Consider the following 23,140-nt stretch of genomic DNA (forward strand, 5'->3'; position numbering starts at 1 on the left):
ACTATCAAGAGTCCCAACACAGTATGTATGAATGTTGGTATTAGATCATAAAATATCAGTAGGTCGCAAAATTTTCTCTTCTTATGCTATCAAATATATTTTTTTTGTAGACAAAAATTCAGTCAACACGGCGTAAAGGCAGCTCATTTTCCCCTTTTCGAAAGAAATAAGGCCAGATTAAACCATTGCTCTAAGAACTTCGCGAAGAGATTTTTGTTTGTTTCAAAGACAATTTCCACAATGATTCATGATGACTTATCAAACCTTACTAAACAAAAATGCTAACACAGTTTGCCATTCTTAGCTATCAAATCATAGCTATCGATATCGAGAGTTCTTCTTCTTCAACTAAAAAAGTCCCGATACCTATAGGTAGTTGACTTCTGCCATGGACTTCACGAGATAAGTAGAAAGTATCGTATGCCGCAGAAAAAATCAATTGCGGGCTGAGACAATAACTATTGCGCAGTTTAAAACCTGTTCACTTCCCTACAGGCCACAAACACTTATACCACCTTTCAGGTGACGCCGCAATTGGTGAAGGCAAAGTAAAATTAATTATGCTTGCTATGCATGCTAAGTTTTTATATTATTTTACATGTTTATGTTAAATTGTGGGAACATTTTTTAACATCAATAATTTTTCAAAAAATTTGTCATGCTAATACTTTTCTGCTATTACTGTATCATTAATCTTTGTATACGTAAGATAATGCAGTTCTATGTATACTAAACACATTTTTATTCATATAGGTACAAATGCATATACGAGTATATATTTATTAATGCTTATGCATTGAATGGAATACAACTTTAAATAAATTGTACTTATGTCTAATTTAGTGTGAGTTTTTCTGTGCTAGCAAGGCTTAACTTAATTTATTTAAAATCATAGTTAAAGTAGCACTGAAAGGTGTAAAGGTGTTTTGCATTATGAAATAAATATCCGATATAATTAATACTTCACACAATTCTAAGAGACGTGATGCAAAGCTTTACAATTAAAGAAATTCGCTGTGTATGTAAATAGACAAATGAATAATCCGATATTTCCATCAGTGGCTGAACTTCTTCGACTAATGGCGGAACAGTACACGCAGAACAAGATGCTGATGCCGGAATAGATCAGACTAACTATCTACGCCTTCGAGAATCTCGTGCACTATATTCTGCTAAGCAGAAGAGAGTAGAAGTTAATGAAATATTTAACAATGAAGATTTACGCCACGCAGAATGGATCTTCCAATTGAACGACTAATATTACATCCGCGGTCATAAGGTATGAAATTGTTAAGGTGCAGCCAAAAGTGACAAGAAACGTGCTTTATTAATCCATTTTATTATAGATAATTTTCACTTTCACTTTTCCTTTGCATAGCACTGATTTTTTAATAAATTTTATAAACATAAGCGCGTTGATGAATCATATTAAGAGCCATACTTGAGCGCATTTGATGGAAGGCTTCATTATTTGATAAATTGGGCTTGTTACAAGTACATATTTTATTTTGTTCCAGAAGAAGATTCTCACCAGAAATGAGGTAATTACTATAATCGAAGTTGCTATTGAAATGCCAAGAGAAATTAAGTTGTAGTCCAAAAATCTTGAGATGGATATACACCATTACAGTTAGGCCCAAAATAACATATGGAATGGTTTGCAGTATAGGCAGGTTTGACTAAGCTTCAGCGCTTGGCATTGGACACACAAACTGCATTAGAGGTGATTTTCGGTCTAGCATCGTGTCATCTAATTAATCAGCAGTCAACCAAGCGTTCCTTATTTAACATTACCAGGAAAGGTATCGACAAAGGTAAAGTAATTCCATCCAAGAATATGGATTTTTTGGGCTTGTCTAATTCCCCAGAGTTGATATCACAACGGCTATAGGTTTTGCGAAGAGGTTCAGAATTTAACTGGAATCAAGACAAACCTCTCTTTGAAACGAAAGTCCAAGAGCCTAGTCTTGCGTACAGATGGCTAAGGTATCAAAACAAAGCTGGCTGTGCCAATAGTAGTTTTCCTAGCAATTTCCAAGCGGAATTACTCAATAATTACCTCTCCGTGTGCAGAAATCAAATTAGAAAAGAAATTTCCGAATAAGCGAATTGCCCTTCTGAGCAACAGTCAGGCTGCACACAAGGCATTACCTTTCTTCGAAGTTAAGTCCTTTCTAGTCTTGTTTGAGTACATAAAGAAAGTTAATCTAAGAGAATTGCATATTCGCATCAGACTGATATGGGACACATGGAAATACCTGGAAATGAGGTGGTTGATGCATTGACAAGAAAAAGAGCGACGTCGGTAGTAATAGTAGACGATAGAGCAGAGCGATAACGAGAGCATATGCCCCAGGATACCAGACAATCAAGGAAGATTTTAAAAATGAAGAGCTAAGGTTAAGCGATATATAGACTGGCACCAAACAATAGTGCTACGTAAGGCTAAGTCTTTATTGGGAGGGTAGAACTAAACGAGATTTAGGCATCTCATAAATCTCCCTGAGGATAAACTGAAAAGGCTCACTGGCATTCTCTCAAGTCACTGCAAATTTCGCAGTCATCTGCATAAGCTCGGAATATGATGCACCGATTACTGTCGATTTTACGATCAATCCTCGGAAACTCCATAGCGAGAAGAAATAATAGGCATCTGATACGATCAGAAGAAGGACGCATACACTTAACCCAACCCATAACTATCTTGGGTTCCCTTAGGGAACTGGGGTTCGATGAGGTATTGTGATGACTAGATTACACAAAATATCTTTAGACAAAAGTGCAAACCTTCAATTATTCTATTATATTCTATGTTATGTATGTGGTTTGCTTTTGGATAAGCGGATGCAGCCTCTCACATAAAAATGCAGATGATGGTGTGTGCAAAATTTCGGAGAACAAAACTGGCTCAAAAATTTGTCAACCCAACTCTTCCCGTAACGACAGAGGGATTAAGTTCAAACAATACAGTATTTGCAATAGTGTTGGCAACACAATACGAACAACTAAAAGATAGTTTAAGGTTAAGCTACAAGGCACTTTTTCAAAAAGCAAAAATGTGTCTGAAAATTTTTCAGTTTGGCTGGCTTTCTAAGCGTCATTTACTTGTCATACTGGGCATAGTATAAATAAGGACGAAGTGTACATATGTATTTTCTGGCCGGCGTTCTTTTATATACATAGATATATGCAAAATGTGCATATAAGAAATGTGTGTGGCGGAACATGCCTATGCACTTAGTGGTTGCTGGCTTAATAAACTTCAAAGTAGTTGGCAAAGCGCCAGCTGACACGTGCCTTTAGCATCGATTTTCTACCACACCAGCAGATACCAAATTGCGCTAAACTAAACCGAAATACACTAAAATAGACAAAAATCACAGAAACGGTAGTGCATGTAGCTATGCCTAGAGATACCCACACACACATAAATGCATGCATTTACATATTCTGATATATGTAAGGTATATCCCTTTGCGCCAACGAATCACCAAAGAATGTTGGTTGTTTCGAATAACAAAATCAGAGATAGAAAATGAATTAAAATGGCATAAATGTTATAAAAAAGGAAAATAAATTGTTTCGAAACAATGCACTTAGAAACTTATTTAGATTTGGCTAGGCTGATATGAAGCCTAGCGTTAGCAAGTGGCGATGAAGCTACTGGTATAAATAAATATATCTTGCCAGCGCTGGAACAGACCTGCCTAAAACTACATTTGTTTGTAAAATTGTGAGCCATGCCAGTTTTATGAGGTACAACTAAGGCGAATTGAGTACTGAAGGTGGTGCCATTAAAGAACAGTTACTTTACTCTGACGTCAGCTTTCTTCGCAATACACATTAAACGAACAAAACAAACAAAAGTAGGAGAAATTATATGTTTGTGAGAATTCGCTAGCGGCGAATCTTGCTCGGTAAATTTGTTGTAGCTTTCACATAGAATTTTTCGTCAGAGAGCTAGCGACCAGAGAAAGAAGCGTCACCGACAGTTTGCTTGTGAGAGCATTAAGGGCATTCGCTGGTTGACGTTGAAGCAGAACGGTAGTCAGTTCATGTGGTGAAACTATTCATTCTAATCAATTTGGACATTCCTGAAAAATGAAATTTTAATAGAACAATTACCGTGAATGTTAATATATGAACTCATTCATTGTGAAATAAATGTGCAAATTGGATATTCCTGACAGAAGGTTCAAAATTAAGACCGAAATTTTTACGCTCAATGACGTTTTTAAGACTGTCTTAAATACCTGTAGAGAAGTCAAAAGTTGCTAGCTACATGGGAAAAATACTACGGCGGCAACTATTCTTTAAAAGAGTTATTTTGCTTTCAAAGGCACTTAAAATTATACTAATGCAAGTAAGGCAGTACTGAATTCCCGTACATATTTTAATAATATTTAATTCTAGCTGGCTATTATTTTAAAATTATATGGACGGACTGAAATTTAGTCTTAACATATAAAAAACAGATGTGAGTTTGGTTCGATCACCATAATTTCAGATCTAAATAAGGTGGGGGGCAATAGGTACTAGTGCATAGTTTTCGTGAGTTTTATTACGACGATCTGACACTGTCCGATCTGCAGAAATTATTCAACAAGTGCAAACGATTATTGACGATGACCGTTCAACATCAATGAGGGCCTTTGCTAGAGCGCTTAATTTTTCTGAAGGCCTTATCCGTCGAGATGTCCATAAAGATCTCCGGTATAAATTCTATGTTTTGCCAAGAATACAGTTTATATCGGAGCAAATACGAGAACAGCGAGCCATCCGATCAAAACGCCTTTTAAACCAAATGAGACACTCAGAAGCGCCTCAGATGTTATAATGCTTTTCTGAGGAACAAAATTTTGACCAGAAAGACAGGTGACCATGTTCCAATCCTACAGAGGTTCCTGTGGTCATACACGCAAAGCTTCCAGCCACTTTTATGACTTTAGGTGTTGTGAGCAACCAAGGACATGTCATGTCAACACTCTTCTTTCAACAAGAATTTCGAGTGAATTTCAATGCATATAGCGAATCTCTAGAGCTAGTAGAGAAACCCTTTACATTTTTTAGCAAGACTCTGCTCCTTCACACAAAACTATGGCGTCCCAAGATTGGCTGGCTAAAGTTTCCTTGACCACATAACACCGAACTTATGGCCTAACTTCTTACATCTTAATACACTGGATAACTTTGTGTGGGCAGTAGTTGAGCGTGAAATCAATAAACATCCTCATAACACCATTTCTTCTCTGACGGCTGCAATGGTCATGGTCAATATAAATAAGGAGCATTTGATTCGTGCATGCAATAATTTCCGGACTCAAATCAAGGATGTTATTGCAGCTAATGGAAATTTTATTGCATGATTATTATATAAATATGGAGCTTAGATTTAAGAAATTCGTGAAGATTAATTTAGTTTCGATCAAAATAAAAGCTAATTAGTTTTACTCTCAAGTTGTCCTCAAAGTGCCCTACGCACATGTCTATGCTTATCTCGTTCCCTCGTTCCTTTATGCTGTTATGTGAACCAAATTATGATACCCTTAGGCACCTGAGTGGGCGGGTATAAAGATAGAATATATGTACTCTGACTCTCAAAGAAAATCGTAGGTTTCGAAGCCCAAAATATTGCCATGGAGCGTCAAGAAGGACAAGAGACCGGCATACCTCGTTTTTTTTGGTTTTGAGGAGGTTTCCTTATGGCAGAAATACACTCGGAGGCTTGCCATTACCTGCCGAGGCGCGACCGCTATTAAAAAAAATTGTTTCCATCATTAGGTGTAGGCGTGTAGACTAATAAGGAGGTTCCCAAGTGATCTATAAATAACATAAACAGGTTCATCGACCACTCCAAATGGTTCAAAGCAGATGTTGCTAAAGTGAGAAGCTTAGACTAAGCCCTCTGGCGACCCTACAATCAGGCAAGAGGACATTTAGTGTTAGCTCTTTTACAAGTATTAAAAAACTTATTAGTTTTCATGTAAAGAATAAATATCTTAAGAATGAAGTTAAGGCGGCTATTGGCTATTTTTAGGCGAAAGTATTTGTATGGGTCACGGCCCAACCGGCTGAAGATAATCCTTCAAGTATTTGTGTGAATACGTGTCAGTGTATCAATTAGTTTTCTTAACAGTGGAAAACTAAACTACTCAACAAACATTCAAGAGTTGGGATTTGATAGCAGATGCTGGCACAATATCACATCATAGTCACTATAATTGAACCAGTTGCAAAATTCTGACTCATTTGCTCGTTTGTCGTAATCCAAAAAAAATCGAGGAAAATCAAAGTTTTGCATTTACTATGCAGCTCTTTGTAAGTAATTTTCATTTAATGAGTTAATAAACAACACTATGCACTTTTTTGAACAGCCTAAAATAAGAGCTGGTGTTAATTTTTGCATATTTGTATGAATAAAATTTTTGGAACAAATTTTCGCCTATTACTGAGAAAAACAATTGAAATGTTGAGGATACACAAAATGGCATCTAGGCAAATATAAACGTCGATGAAGTCAATTAACTGCATTTTTTCATCTACTAGCTAACAAAATGCTGATGCGAGGTTGACAATTGCCATTTGCATTGAAGTTTTTACTAGTAAGGCACTTCAGTACTAGTGGGTTTGAATGGTGGGTTTGTGACGGAGCGATATAACAAAGTTCTTCAGATGAGTTTACGTTTGGCATAAAAATCCAATACTTTTGATTTAGTTTGAACTTTCTTCAAACAGCGTGTGCGCCACATGCATAAGTCCACAGAAATATCGCTGACACATATAAGAGAATTCGACGAATATTTGAAGCAGATTTGACTATACGGATATTTCATTAATAGTTTGATTATATTGTCATTTATAATATTAGAATCGAGTGTGTAATATACTATGTAGAAGTAATAAATTTATCATTTAAATGTACTCACATAGCCGAATCCTTGTCGGAGTTTCTATTGGTATGCAAACGTAAAATAGAGTTCAGTTCTTTCATCACATCACTGCCTTTACGATCCAGCTCTGAAAATAATTCATTTTCGCCAATTTTATGCAAATCTGAGCCGCTTCGACTTTTTACAGAACTTGATTTTGAAAATAAAAATTAAAAAGTACAATTTTTAAATAAACGTACACGCACAACTTCAAATTTATCGCTACATATTCCACCTACCGATCGAGCGAGTCCACGCTGCTCTGCATATCAAAATCCATCATCAGATCATCCGAACAAATCGATTCACATGGTGAGAGTGTATCGAGCGACTCGGCACGCTCCATTACCGCTTTGCGCAGTGAGAGTGGTGTGCGTAAACTCAATTCGATCGCTTGCTGGAGTGCGGTTCGTGCCTTCGATAGACTTTTCAACGAACGCAGTGAACCTGTATTTTCCATGAGCGTTGGCGTATCTGTCTTATCTTTGTGCGATGTTAAACTATCAACTAAATCATGCGCCTCGCTGTTAAACAGCAAAGCTGGTTGATCGGCGATCTCATCGTCAATCAAATTACCACAATCCGACAGAGATAGCGAATGTGATGCATGTGTGGGCGTGCCTGGCGAAATGGGACTACCCATTTCCAGCTCGGGTGAAATCTCATCGATGTCCTTCTCTTGCAATTCTTCGTTAATTTTGTGTTTTTTCTGCTTGCTGGCCGCCTCCTCGGATTCTGTGCTGCTCACCAAACTATCTGTGGGTGAGGTTTCGTCGTCCAATAGATAAGTGCTGCCAGCCAAAGCCATTTCGGCAAATTTCGTTTCATTAAGCGTATTGTAAAATGATTTGGGACGATCTGGTATATCCATCTCGGCGCTCTCAGGTAAAGTTGAGCTGTCCACATTAATTCGTAGTAGCGTAGTGTGTGTTGTTGTTGAGGGCAAGTTGGTTCCATTTGGCAAGATTTCGGTGAGAGAAGCTGGAAAATTAGAAGAAGAGTGAAATAGTCTTAAAATTTCGTTACTACAATTCCGAATTTATAAGTACATACATAGCGTGCTGGCTTGCATGTCTGTAACTATACCACTTATGTCATCGTCATTCAAATCGACAGACATTTTCATAACTTTTTGCTTGTCATACTTCTCAGTATCTGTGTCCTTATCCTTATCCTTACGCCCCTCTTCTTGCAGTTTGTTGCTGTCTTCGCTGCTAATACTGAGACTGCTGCAGTCTTTCACCGCAAGTGATTCCCCGGCATTGCACCAGGAGAGCATTATGGAGCTGCCAGGAGACGAGGTTTTGCTCGAACAAGTATTGATGTCCTTAAACTGGAAACAAAAATACAATTTTTTTGTTGAATGAAGTGGTCCATTTTTCTATTATTTTTATTTTTGTGGTGACTTACTCTTTTCCCTTTCTCTGATGTTGAGCGGTCCAAGTAGAGTTTCTCTTCATCGACGCCCTCACTTTCCTCTGAGGAGTTTCGCGTAATGGTACACTGGGCGGAGGCTGTAGTGTGACGAGATTGTTTTTAGTTAGAAATACAAAATATTAAAAATATATTTATTAGGGAACTACAAATACATAAATATGTGAGAAAATAAAACCACTCTAAATGCTAAAGCAAAGATTCGATATAAAATCGAAATGGTCAATAAAACACAAAATATAAATTTTTCAGTTTTATTGCTGCACCTTCGAAGTAGACTTGCAACGAATAATCTAATCCTCAAAAAGAAATTTCAAATTTATTTTACATAATCGAAAACGAAATATAAAAATATAAAACTGGGGTATTCATAACCATTTTCTAACCTAACCTATAAAGTGAGCTTTACTAAACAAAGTGAAAAACTAAGTATGCTTAACTTCGAGGTGCTCTTTAACTATTTTTTTGCTCCCTAGTCTCACAAAGATAAATTTCCTAGTTTACACCAAGAGATCCCTTAATTTCTCAATCATTTTCTGGGCTGGTAATGCTGGTGAGTAAAACCCGCTATTCCTTAATCTTTACTCAACTTCGACTACCCCTTTTAATGGGATCAGCGAAAAGCTTTTGAGAGAACAAAAAATTGATTCATTATCATGATAAAACTGAGCTGTACCTTTAGAAGCTATTGGAACATTTGAATGGAGTATTCGTTTACATCACAATCGTGTTTTCATCATTCGACTTCTAGAGACGTTCATGAATTATTTACTGTCGTTTGTTTTCTTCAAGCCTACTGTGACCAATGAATATCTAGCAAAGTGGCTTTGAATTACGCAAAAGTTAGCAACTATCAAAGAGAATAATTCTATCGACTGCTCTGTGTAAGTAGAAATGAAGCTATGAAAATTGGTCCATCAGGTATTCTTAGTGGGTTGCTATGAATATCCGTTTTTTCTACTCTTTTAAAGAAATATACCACCTTAGGTGTAGTGTGAATATAATATTTCACAAGATTTCAGCAGAAATAAAACTTAAATTCAAAATCTCAAAAACCTAAATCAAAGATTCGTATAAGTTAGGTTAGGTTAGATTAGTCATGGTCATCAGAAAGACCAATTTTGGTACCCAAGAATGTTTTTGTTTTATCCCATTCCTACATATCCTTAGATCCTCCCAACCATTAACGCGTATTGTCTATCACTGGAATGTGTTACTTAGCTACAAATTCTTTGACAAATGGTATAATCCGGAATGAGTTGGCACTGTGTGCTGGTAGAGAGCTCATATATTGCCTTTCTATCATTCGGTTCGATTTTCCCAATCTTTACGGAGTTCGGCAAGAAGAAACTAAGTTATGGCACGAATACGGGTCAAATTTGATTACCAAATACCAGTTTTTCAATATTTCTATTAGATGACAACAAAATTTCGAACCCATTAAAGGCTTGATTTTATTTTTCAATAGGCAACCGTTCCCAAAATAAGAAACGAACCCGCCGCACTTCGTTTAAAAACACTAATGAACAACTCCATATTTTACGATTTGTCTTCTGAAACTAGACAATATGCGAACAAATTTCATATACTTCGTGCCTTTTCCCCGGCACAATTTTGCCTCCCAAAAAACATGTCGATTCAACTTACCCACGTCGATCTGTTTCGTCTCCTGATTGGTGCCAGCCTCGCTCCTATTGCCAAAAATCCCTCCATTGCGCTCATAGCTCTCTCGACTTAATACAGTATCGGAGCGTACCAGACCACAGAGTGGAAGCGGTACAGTTTGATTCTCATTCGGTAACTTCGGCAAGGCTAGCGGTTCCACAATCGAACTGGACTCGCTCGATAATGGGTCGTCTAGATCGCGTACTTGAAATTTGTGACGCCCGTTCATGACCATTTGCAGATTACGCGGACGACTGCGGCTACGTTTGGGTGAAGCTCTACGACCTGCGATGCTACCACCATCACCACCACTCGAAACAGAACTATCTAATGCCATGTCCATGCTGGCAATACCTGAATCAGCTGAGATCTCACGACTACCTGAGAAGCCACGCCGCGTATTATTAGCCATTTGTTTAGCTGTCTTGAGGTCCATTTGGCCGCCGGCTGTGTGTGTTACGCTGGCGGACGCTACTACGGTTAAAGGGTGCTGCTGTTGGATTTCTTTAGCGCGTGCCCCCGACATTGTGCTAGTCATCACGGGAGAAGGTGTGTAAACGCCGCCCGGTGTAGTAGGTGTGGTCACGCCCACACTGATTGCCACTGGGAATTCCGGTTTGGGTAAACTCACTGTGTGTAGGGTGAATTTCGAGAAACTGGCTGGTGGTGCCCGTGGTGTGGGCCGGACACTGTAATTGAAAAATTTGAGATTGAAAAAATTAATTACCAGAGCCTTTCAATAAAATTTGTCTTGCTGCATATACTCACATAACATTTGTATGCATGCCCGTGTTGATGACGTTTCGCGACTGATGCTGTTGCGACTGGTACGTTGGCTGATGTGTCCAACTACTGCCGCTGTTGCGGCCACTACCATAGCTGCCATAGGTGCTTGGCTGTTCGAAGAACTGTCGCCGCTGATACTCGATTGTGCTATTCTGACTCAAATTGAACGTTATCGATTTGGGTTGCGTTATTTTTGGGCGGCCGGCAGCATCGCTACCACTACCCGACTCACTAGTCTCATCGCCTGAAGTCAATGCCCGACCGGCATGTGCACTTTTCGAGCGACGTTTCACTGCAAAGTCGAAAAATCTGTTAGTGTATAAAGAGTGTGCAAGGAAGTTTTAAATGTAATAGTGCTACAATTCACGTTTCTTATTTCTTTTGTGCATTCGCTTTTTGGCTTGTTGGTTATTTTGCTGTTTTGTGACTTTTGATTTGTTCATATTGGCCTTTAGCCTAAATTGAAAGTAACACACTGCACGATTTGTGACATTCGCAATACTTGCTGCAGACCTTGCAACACAATCACAGCGTAGCAAAAAAGCGCAAACAACTCATTGCCGGTGTACTACTCTGCAGAGCGTTCGCTCCCCATTGCCCGCCAATTGCTTTTTAATTGAGTTCACGGACTTGTCGCGCCATAGCACCGAAGTGAATGCATACACTTTGTGTACGAGGCAATTGCAGAAGTGAGGAAATTAAAAATTAATCGATTTGCAAACAGCAAGAGAAACATTTTTGCTTTATGAGAAGTCGATAGTGACATATACACACACACACTCAATGTTTTTTATGAACTGTGCATCTCTATATATAAGTACATCCCCTCAAAAGAGAAGTAAGCGGCATGTGGCATTTGAAGGCAAGTCTTGGTGAACGTGGTTGCGGATGAATAGTAATCCGATGGAGAAGTTGGTGGAGGAGTACTCTGCGAAATCTCCACATCAAGCTTACGTTTAGTTTAAGAAATCACTGTGGTGAGTTCCAAGCAGTGATAGGTTCTATTAAAGTAGCATTTGAATGGCTGCTCTCGAGCGTTACTTTCAATGGAATAAAAATCCATTCCGACAGCCAAGCCGCGAACACTTCAATTTTGCACTACAGACTAGGCAAGAAGAGGATTTCCTGTCGATCTCATTCGAAAACAAACTCATATGCGTTTCAAAGTAGAAAGGCATTGCAGGAAGCTGTGGAAAGAGAGGATTGAGGCTCCCTTGGCGAGTTGTGGTCGCTTCCAGGGAAGGGGAACTACGTGTCAACTTCGTGAGCGCTGGGCAAGAATACTTCGTTTTTCAGAAGCATCCTTCAAAAACTCCAAGGACTTAACTATATTTTCGATAGACGATTTTTATGAAGTACTTACATGTATTTCATCTTATATCACAAACTTATAATTAACAAAATTGAGCGTGTGCAAGTTTGTCTCCTAAATTTATGCGAAGACCATTCAAGTATACTGATCCTATGCCATCTTTCACGTCCCGTTCGCAATTAGCTAACTTCAAGTGTTTTGAAAGTAAATTATCAATACCTGTTTTTTCCTTAGTTTTCAATGTTCTTAAGGGCGACATTGATTGCCACTTCGTGATTTGAATGATATCTGCCACTTTCATGGAAGATTTCTCGATTTCAAAGAAAAAATTTGCTGCACTATTGAACTCCATGTTTTAACTTAGTTAGATGTAAGTTTGTAATTTAAGTATACTTACAATTTCATTATTCTTTTATTTTAGTAGCCAGTTTGAACTTTTGAATAAATGAGTAACTAAAGTCGCAAGATACTTCTGGTTAAATGTGGCTCATAGGCGATTGAGGGAACTCTTATCCGATTGTGGTGGGTGTTCTAACCGGATATCATCCATTAAGCATCCATTGAGAATTGGCATTACTTTGAACTGCATTTGGAGAATAATATTGAATATTCTCAGTACCTACTCTACAGTTGTCTTGACGAAGACTTAGACATCTTGGATCCTTTTCTTCAGATAAGCCTGTTCCTTTTTTCCCCTCATTCCATTTAATGGTACCACAATGAACAAATTTAGGATTCTTGCCCTGAATTTGAAGGCTAATTTTAAGAGTATTTTAGCGCCATTTCATCCCTAACCACGGCTGCGTTATAAACTGTATCGTAAATGAACGCTCCCTTCTAATGTTTTCTACATATCTGGCTATTTTTCATACTTTGCTAATTTTATTATTTCGAAATCATTTGCAAAGTCTCCATATTAAGCATGTAATTTGGCTAGGCTTGCGATAAGGCAGAAAGTATTCTATTGAGTAGTAAAGCCCTTTCTTGGCAAAAAAAAACACTAAGATTTTATAAGTATCTCTTCATGCAAGTTATATGACACCGAATAATGAGGCGTCCCTGGGAGTATTTGAAAGAAAGATTCTGCGAAAGATGAGCACGAGAAAGAAACGACTGACGCGCTTTGTGAATCTTTGCTAAAATTTCTTAAACGGTTATTGAGGCAATCAAAGCAAAGGAGTTACTTACGCTTTACACTGGATAATCCCCACCATTCAGATCCCATTAACGCTTATTAATAATTTTAATCCATTACAGAGTAAAAGTAAAATCCTGTATTTATCTTCAATGATTGTTCCGCGCCTTTCTGATAATTTTCTTGAATATTCCCACCAAATTGTTTAGTTCCTGGGAGTTTATTTATGTATGCATTTTTGGAGATTCATAAGCTAAAATGCTTCAACAGAGCCTTAATTAAGTTAACTAAAATCTCAAAACAAGTCGCGATTCATTTTTCATTTTCAACGAACCAGTGAAGGAATTCTTTGAAACTTCTTTAGAATTAGTTCTCTGACTCCTATCTATGTTTAAAATATATAAATATATTCTAGCCTCAATATAAGAATTATTATATGGTATTCAGTGGCCTCGGAAGTCTGGGTGCGAAAAACTTATACTTTCCATCCTTACTCTCGCACAATAGTCTACGCATTATTTGCATTGTGTCTGCTAAAACAAACAAAAAACAAAGAAAAAGGCATAGTTACACAGTGCATCAGTGGCGCCAGCAAAAGGAAGCGGGCGCACGCCGTAATAGCGCAGACACAAAATTTAGCGAAGTCCTCAACCGTCTGTACGATCCTTCTGCCAGAAAAATCTGAAACACAAATGGCGCTCCAAGCAATCAGAAGGCGTTGTTCCTAAGCAACGACAAGTGGACATTCCGACTACTTAGGACTGACAGCGGCAGGCTAATCATCTACCCTGTCAGAAATCAAAACAGATGAGCGGAACCAACGCAAGCCTGAGATTTGTCGAGGCCCTATGCTTCCGAGAAGATTGAAAAAAAAATTCAGTGGTTAAATAAATAAATATATTTTTAGTAGAATGTAAAATAAGTATAGAATATATAAACAAATGGATTTTGCAACTTGCTGATGTACTAAGAGCAGAAGAACAATTTTATATCGTCTCTGAATGTCACTTTGTTTTCATAAAAGGCTCTTTCGTAACAGAAATGCCGTGGTGGAATTACCTACGGAGGTACAAAAAAAAAACAACTATTACTTTTCATTTAATTTCTCATGTTCACAGCGGTAAGCTAATCCGAGATTCACCGATTGGTAGGCATTTACGACCCCGTGTTTTTACGCTGTGGGTGTGTTCGATATATTCGAGAGCTGAGGCAGTTCACTTTTTACAGCCAGCAGATCAGTGACGAGCAAAGTTGAGTAATCATTAATAAATATTAACGACTTTCTGAGTATGGTGCTGGTTTCAACTTTAAATCATTTACTTCGGTCACTTTAATCGTCGCTTAAGACAACTTGTACAAAGTAAAGTGGAAAAATTCGAGTCAACATATTTTTTTCGAATATTTCTCTTAGACAATGCACTGCTGGAAGTAACAAACATAACATATATTAGCTTCAGCTCAATACGAGACAAATAAGTTGATTCCACACGACGTTCGCAGAAATTGGGAATCTCTCAGCCTACTTCATAGCAAAATTTGTATAAAATATTTTATCTCCATGCATCGTTACAAGAGAAAAATTAACATAAGTTGAGAAGCCGTTTTGCCATTGGCAAACCGCTCGGATGCCTAAAAAGGCAAGTTTCGCAAGCAGTATTTGGAATGAGCTATAGTGGAATTAACAGCGACCAGTTTATGAAAATCGTGTTTTACATGCAGCTCTACCAAGAAAGCCGTTCTACTTTCTTGAGAACCTTATTATTTACGACATTTGTGATTATTTAATATTTAAATTAGAGAAGTAATTTGTTGGCGGATTTTGGGCTCAACTAGTAGAAGGTCAAAAAGAAAATAAATTTTGAAAATACTTGACTGAAACAAAAAACTTTCTAATTTGAATTTTCTTACTCATTACAATTCGTTCTCTACGTAAATGCCGCTGATGCAAATTCTCATTACTTTCCATAAATTTTTGTTCGATTGTTCCAGATTATTTTCGATTGTTAGAATCGATAATTAGTAGTTTTCATACAAAAAGGAATTTTTTAATGATGATTTTTTAGTTTCATAAAACGATTTTCATATTGCAGCCCACTTTAAAGCCATTTTTTACCTAACTCACGAAAAGATAAACTTAGTTACACCTTTCGCCAGTCACTAGTATTTTGAAACACAAAAATTATTTCAGCTAATGTATAAAAATTGAACTTTAGCTCAGGCTCAGTTTTTAGTATTGTATTAAATAATAAAACTCGATAGCTTTTAATAGGCTAATTTTTGGAAGTAATCCCTTATACTCAGAAAATTAAGCTCATTTTTATGAATAAGGTAAATTATGTTAAAGTGGCGGCACCATAGCCGAATCGGCTGGTGCGTGACTACTCTTCGAGAGCGCCAGGGTTCGAAACCCCGGGCATGAAACATCTCAGTGTACTTCTGCCACGAAAAAGCTCCGCATAAAAAAACCATCTGCCACTCGGAGGAGGCATAAAACTGTTGACCCAAATTTGTAGAAAAAATATTAAGACGCAGACCACAAATAGGAGGAGAAGCGCGGCCAAATACTTTAAAAGGGTGTATACGTTAAATAGATATGCATAAACATTGTTAAGGGTATAGCGATCCTATTTCTTGATTGGATACAGGTGAAAAATAATTTCATTAAATTTTTTTCGTGGAAAAAAACTTCACCAACAATGTTCCAAAGATTACCAATAGCATGATAAATCACTTTTCCTTTTTCTACCTGTTTCACGAGCTAAGTCTCCTTTTATTAAGCAATTAAATTATCATTATTGCGCACTTGAATGTCTGGCAATGTTTCGCCTACTCACATTACGTCTTGTCCAAGTAGCACGTCGCATCCCTCTTACCCAAACACTTTTATCCATTCACATGCCATTTTTTGTAATTTTATATTTTTAGCGCTTTTGCAATGCTTCGCCCACTTACAGTTGCTCACAAGCGGCTTTCGTTGTCCATTCACATCCACGTCACCAACAATTCGTTTGATGTTGCCATAGTTATTGTTGTTTTCTGCATTTTCCTGCATGTCCATTTGATAGCGCTGTGCTAGGCCAGCTGATGCCGGACGCGCAATATTTGAACCGCGGTAACCGAAACGCGAAGCGACTCCAGGGAGGTTGGTAGCTTGGCCGCCACCTGTGGGCCCTGTACTTTGATTAGATCGCTGTGTCGTTGCGGCCGCTGCGCCCATTTTCTCAAAATGTACTTTCGACAGAAGCTCTGCATTTGATGAGTGTCGGTAGTGGGCATACATAGGTGGAGAAGGAAGACAAGAAGACAAAGAGGAGCAAGTTTTTGGCATGTCAGACATTCATAATACTCGTACACATAAAAAAAGAGCAGGGGGGAAAAAGTTCTATTTATATAAAGTAGTGTAGAGACACAACAAAGTTTGATATTTGCGTTGAGTACGTAAATATGTATGTGTGTGTGAGCGCATGCAAATTTTGCTACTGTTTTAGAAGGTGTGTTGGTGTTTGTCGCACCCAAATACCTGTTGTACGAAATTAATCATTTTTCGCCCGATTTGTTCTGTATGAACTGCATTGAACTTAGGGTACCTATATCTACTTGTACGAATGTATGTATGCATGTACGATTATATTAGGCGTGCATTTTGTGCCACAGCAAGTCATTGCACTAACCTGCATTGCCATTGTCGTCCTGATGTTCTTCGCCCAATAACGCCTGCCCATTGCCACCGTCATCCTGCTGAGTTCCCGCTTTTTCATTATCCTCGCCTGAAGAATTACCATCGCGTGAAGTTGTTGTTGTTATATTATTACACTTGTCTTGTTTCTTTCTTGCGTCACCGCCAGTCACACCGCCAACGCTGGCTTCCAGCAATTTCTTGAGCTTCTTTGGCGTTGTATTGAGTTTCTTGCGAAAGCCGAAGGACATCGCAGTGCCTTTGGTCTCGATAATGCCCATCCCAGTGCCAGTTGTGCCAGTAGTGCTGCCGCCATGTTTCTTCATATGCTTTTTACTTTCAGCCTGTCCCTGTAACGATAAAATGTTGAACGTTGTTCTGTACATTCTGGTTTATGCGAGTATGTATGTATGTGTGCACTTATTTAGTAAACTATTCATTCAATGAAATTGGCATTTTGTGCCGTAAACTAACAATCCTATGGTTAGAGGAGACTTTTAGTTTGAATTTATTGACTATTACGACAGAGGGAAGTAAATTCGCAAAGTAGATAAAATCCACCGAATTATCTTCAATAGGCAATCGTGAGTTACAATTTTGCTCATTTTTGCGGCCTAATGACAATTTACAGTATTTTTAAAGATTTGCAAGCCGTTATTTGCAAGGTCAGGGTTTACCACTGGACATTCCGTAGCAAAATATTGGCTGATTGAAATGTTTTAAGACGGGCACCCACCAACGATTTGGAGAATCCAAATTTATACGTCATTATAGTATTCGAACACATACAAAATGTTGTTTTGATTGTGTGAATTAACTTATCTGTAAGAGACATTTTTAGTTGATAAAGCAGTTTCTTAGTAAAAGAAATTCATAAAAAATACCCAAATGGTTATTTGATTGTTGTCTATACCCTCATTTTCCACTGCACAACTATGGGTCTTGAAGATGAACTACGCACTAAATGTCCGACAAGTACAGCAATACCAGGTAGTGATATTGTGTGTTTGAAATTGCTGTGAATATCCAAGTTTGAGTAAGAGTGAAATGTCTGATGTCATAGGCATCTTAGCTGAATGAGTACTACTTCTCATTATCCAATTTGATTTGGACAAGAACGAATACTTCTTAACGTGCATGGGTAGTTTCATTTGGAAAAGATACTCAAAATGTTATTGTTCCATTTTGTATTTTTGGAGGATCATTTGAATAAGTTTACTGAATTGATTTTTTGAACACAAAAAAATTATTTAATTTAAAAACTATTCTACTTTTGCACGTCTTTTCGATTTTCTAAAAATGGAACTGAATTTAGTAAAATGGATTCAATGGTGCGAAATTCGTAGAACAGTTGGGAGACTGTTTTCGGTAATGATACTCTAAAAACAATAGCCGTTTACGAGTGTCATGAACGCTTCAGAAGAGTTTGTGGAAATCGGTTCATTTTTGACTAAGTTATGACCAGTTAAATGATTCTGGGCTTAAAATGATCGTCATTACTTACACGAACGACTTCATGTAGAAACAATTGCAAAAAAGTAGTTGAACATTTTTTCTTTTGCAAAAAACAAAAAATGCGAAACAGGTTTTTTACTCAAAAATTCATTACTCCAAAAAACCTCATTTTAGCTATTGGGAATTCTGCTCAATTGAAGTTTGAGGTGTCCTCTTTATTTAAAAAAAGTTACAAAACAAAAACAAATACACTTTTTTTTTTTGCAAAATAAAATATTTTCAACTACGCTTTTGCAAATGTTTCTACATGAAGTCGCTCGTGCAAGTAATTACGATCATTTTGAATCCAGAATCATTCAAATCGGTTCATTTTTGACTAAGTTATGAGCATTTAAAAAAAAAAATTTCTTATATAATATAATGAAAAAAAATTGATTTTGAGCCGAAAAACAAAATTGCCCATAAATCTTGAAAAAAATTTTTTCGGGTGAACAAAACAATACATGTCTCATTATTTTGACCAGAGAGCAACATATTTGAGTTACATTGAAATCGAAGAACCTGACCCGAATAGCCCGGTTGAATTGAAATGGAAAGCATTCTATGTATTTGGTGGGACCAAGTTGGTGTTATTTATTATGAACTGTTAACACCAAGCGAAACCATCACTGGGATCGGTATTGACTTCAATTGATGCGATTGAGCCGAGGATTGCGCGAGAAGCGACCGGAATACGCGGAGAGGCATGAAAAAGTGATTCTACAGCATGACAACGCTCATCCTCACGTTGCCAAATCTACCTGGAAACACTGAAATGGGAATCTTATCCCAGATATTGCTCCATCTGATTATCAAATGTTCCGATTCAAATGTTCCATCCATATAAAGACATTAAAAAAATGTCTTGATCCGTGGATAGCCTCAAAAGAAGAACAGTTTTACCGCGACTGTATACGAGATCTACCAGAAAGATGGGAAAAAGTAGTATCCAGCGATGGGCAATACTTTCAATGATTCACTTGTAACCTTTTTTTCAGAATAAAGTTGTATTTTCATAAAAAAAACAGCGCAACTAGGGCATTATTAAAATTCATTAATCTTCGAATTTTGAATTAAATAAAAATTGATTGAATTATATTAAAGAATTAATTTTTAAGGTAATTAAATTCGCCTATTATATACGGTGCCTGTCGTAGCCGAATACGTTGGTGCGTGACTGCCATACGGAATTCAGATAGAAGATAGGTTCGAATCTCAGTGAAACACCAAAAGAAATAGATTTTACTAATAGCGGTCGCCCCTCGGCAGGCAACGGTAATCCTCCGAGTGTATTTCTGCCATGAAAAAGCTCCTCATAAAAAAGATCTGCCGTTCGGAGCGGGTAGAAGCTTTGGGGCCATTTGTGGAACAACATCAAGACGCACACTCCAAATAAGAGAAGGAGTTCGGCCAAACACCCAAATGGGTGATTGCGCCAATTATATGTATATATTTATATAGCCGCCACCAAGCGGTTACTGCGCTTTGATTGCTTTAAATTTGCTTATCGTTTGCGTAGAATCACGGCAAGACAATAAGCATCGGCATCACTGCTTCGTAGATTATGCCAATGTATGTATAAGAGCAGCACATTTTTCGTCGTGTATGTGTGAAATCCGAAGAGAAAAATTTGGTGCTCGTAGATTATCAACAAGGATGATGTTCTGATATTAGCCACTCCTGTAAAAATCTTTTCGCCATGGATTACGAAGCTTTAGTTTCAGCTGTGGTGAAAAAAGAAAGTGAGCAATTTACTTCGGCTTCATCCAACTAGTCGTTGTTTAGTCGGCAACAAAGTAATATGAGCGTGGACTGTGTTGGTTTTTTCGTAAATCATGGAAAAGATCTTAGTCTTTTCGTACACAACCCGCTGTCATGACCTCGGTTACGTAATCTAACTGCTTCAAATTTACTGAGAGTCAGTTAGCAGTCTGATATTGGCCACACCTTCTGAAATTTTTTCACGATGGCGTCGTATTTTCCTTCTACTTTAAATTCTTTTCCGCAAACTATAAGACCCAGAAAAAAAATTCAGTCGTGATTGAGAAAAACGAAAAATGAGAAATAGTTCCATTATACTAGATACCTACATTTTTATTCATTTTTTACTAATTAAGTGCCGCTTTGGTTATAGTGCGGCACCTATAATTGTTTAGAGTGATGCTCATATGTTTGATCAGAACAGCTGACTGCTATGGTTACTGTTATGGCTACAGTACGGCATCACTAACTGCAACTTATGCTTCAACATGCGTTTGCAAGCGTACCTTGAAATTGGTAACGAAGTTAACACAATTATTTAGAATATTATGGTAAATTTCAGTACAATGATAGAAGCTTGAACCATATGCACAAGAATCGCCCTGGCTACTCCCAAGTGAATGGCGATCAGTAACTTTCCGCACTTGCGTAGACTTCTGCACATTGTGTTTAGAGTTGGCTTAATCCTAATACCAAGGCAGTACAGGTGGGCATTAACTAACCGACTGACTCAGGTGCCAACGTAGGTATGTGTTTTGTTCATTCAGGCACTTGCAGGCACTCTCATTAGTTAATTTCCCAAACCGAAGCACTATCATTTTTCTTCTTCTTAGTAGGAGGAATTGATTAAATAGAAAGACAAAGCAGTTGACTCTTAATTATTTGTGTAAGCCTAGTTCACGTGCTTGACTGATACTGGCAGATCACACGGCAGCTGAACTACATCGCGGCGCTAAAAGTGTGCTAATCTTTTAGTACACTCAAGTCTGCTTTCAAATATGACAATGTTTTGCGTATACATAACTTTTCTCTTTGCCCCATTTGTGCGCCCATTAGAATCAATTAGGATAATTCTAACATGAAATGTATAAGCTCCCGAGCACTCAACAATCTACGAACGCAGTTCAATGTATGCATGCACCGGTCGGAAAATAGGTCAAAAATGTATTAATAAATGGAATTACAGCACAATACTATTGACATTTAGTCTACGTACTTTTTTCTGCAAGTGTACTATTTGGTCCTGAAAATCTACTTGCACAAAATAAATAAAAACAGATGGTCTGAACCGCAAGTCACATAATAGCGTAAACGCACAAATTCAAATGGATGGTTCATTATATAATACGGCAGTGCCGGAAAAATGAGGCGGGTGTGCCTTATTGCATATTAGTTGTTTGCCACATGCAAAGTCTATCAAAATGGAGACAAAATGTTCTAAAACACTTACCTACCCATAGCAATAAAACTAGTCTAATACAAATATATGTATGTATTAGGCCGGGTCGATTTGTGGGAAGGCAAAAAAATCGCCCATTGCTCTGTGAAAATCATATTCTAGGGATCAAAATAAGAAACTTAGCCGAAGGAACCATACCTCTAAAACAATTTCTGATGCCCTCCAATTTGGGTCGAACGAAAAATCCCACTTTGACCAATTTAGAGTGCTCCAATCGAGTCCAAATGTATGACCGACCCCCACTAACTTTGGACGACCGATCCACCCATGCCAGTGGCACACCCCCTGGAACTCCCCTGGGGGGTTCCCCATACAATCATTTCAAAATATCACAATTTTTGGCCTTTACATGAGAAAAGAAACTGAAAAGTTCTACCCAAATTGGGGCACATCAGAATTCGTTTTAGAGGTATGGTTCCTTCGGCAAAGTTTCTTATTTTGATCCCTAGAATATGATTTTCACAGAGCAATGGGCGATTTTTAAATCGACCCGCCCTAGTATGTATATACCGCTTTGTATGAATATTAGGGCAGGTCAACTTGTGTAAGAGTGTGCCTCAGAGCGAGGATCACAGCTCTGATATCTGGTTTTGAATGCATCTTCCTTTTTCAACAACATTTAAAAGACTACAAATTCCACTTCTTCTTTTCGATTGAAGAAATAATCACCTAATCGGTAATAAGTGATCTTTCGTACACAGGTGAGGTCTGTCGCTGCCAATGTCTGGAAAAAAATATTCAATACTTTCAGGGTCGTTTTGTATCTAATCGTTCACGCCAATCTTTCTTAGGATTTTCTTTGCAAGTTTTATGCTGCAAGAAGTTAGGTGCAGGATAGTGATCCGAATTGATAATAATATCCCGTAAGTGTTTTTGAACTACTGCAAGCGTATCTTCCATCTAGCGATTGGAGCTATGTATGTTGAAGGCACTAGCTTCAGTCTGTTAGCGAAACTTTACCGCGTAGGTATATAATATGTTTTTGAACGAGTGGGTAAATATAAATATGTGTGAAACGGTTGTGCAAATTTTGGCTGGAGATAAGATTTTCTTAGTGATATATGAAAAAAAAATCAATACAGTCTTCGCTTATGTTGCTTCGTTGCTATTGAACAACGTTTGGTTGGGCGAGGATTCGGCTGAATCTCCCAAGTGATGTGGCAGCCGAAGTTCTCCTCTTAGTATTCATTTTCACCATAGTTAAGAAGCAAATCTGGTAAATCTATAATCCTTGTTTATGTAGATTGTAGTGACCCGCTCGTCTATTGGAGTGAACCTAAGAATAATGTGTCGAACGCTTTCTCACACCACAAACCCGACACGGAATCTGTGTATATTTTCTGTAGTAGGCACTTGCCTTCTGTGGAAACACCTACTTTGCCACTGCCTTGCCCTTTCTCTTTGTAGGACTTGACAAATGTGCCTAGGATAAACATATTGTTTATCCTTGCCAACATATTGTTTATCCTTGAAGGATATTGCTGACAAC

General features: G+C 37.8%; 1 protein-coding gene across 9 annotated transcripts in view; it reads right to left on the reverse strand.

Annotated features, from left to right (window-relative positions):
• The window catches only part of LOC128862111 (uncharacterized), a 114,862-nt gene that overhangs the window by 82,216 nt on the left and 9,506 nt on the right, over window positions 1-23,140 (reverse strand). For 8 of the 9 annotated variants that reach the window (XM_054100546.1, XM_054100545.1, XM_054100544.1 and 5 more), the window contains exons 2-9: window positions 16,933-17,287; window positions 16,214-16,507; window positions 10,797-11,106; window positions 10,011-10,717; window positions 8,340-8,443; window positions 7,983-8,262; window positions 7,169-7,910; window positions 6,927-7,079 (exon numbers count right to left, since the gene is read on the reverse strand). In XM_054100546.1, the coding sequence (XP_053956521.1) occupies window positions 6,927-7,079; window positions 7,169-7,910; window positions 7,983-8,262; window positions 8,340-8,443; window positions 10,011-10,717; window positions 10,797-11,106; window positions 16,214-16,507; window positions 16,933-17,287 (2,945 nt within the window). The remainder of the gene's footprint in view (window positions 1-6,926; window positions 7,080-7,168; window positions 7,911-7,982; window positions 8,263-8,339; window positions 8,444-10,010; window positions 10,718-10,796; window positions 11,107-16,213; window positions 16,508-16,932; window positions 17,288-23,140) is intronic. The other variant, XM_054100548.1, reaches the window with a different exon arrangement.

The sequence above is a fragment of the Anastrepha ludens genome, chromosome 4 (genome assembly GCF_028408465.1).
Source record: "Anastrepha ludens isolate Willacy chromosome 4, idAnaLude1.1, whole genome shotgun sequence".
NCBI lineage: Eukaryota > Metazoa > Arthropoda > Insecta > Diptera > Tephritidae > Anastrepha > Anastrepha ludens.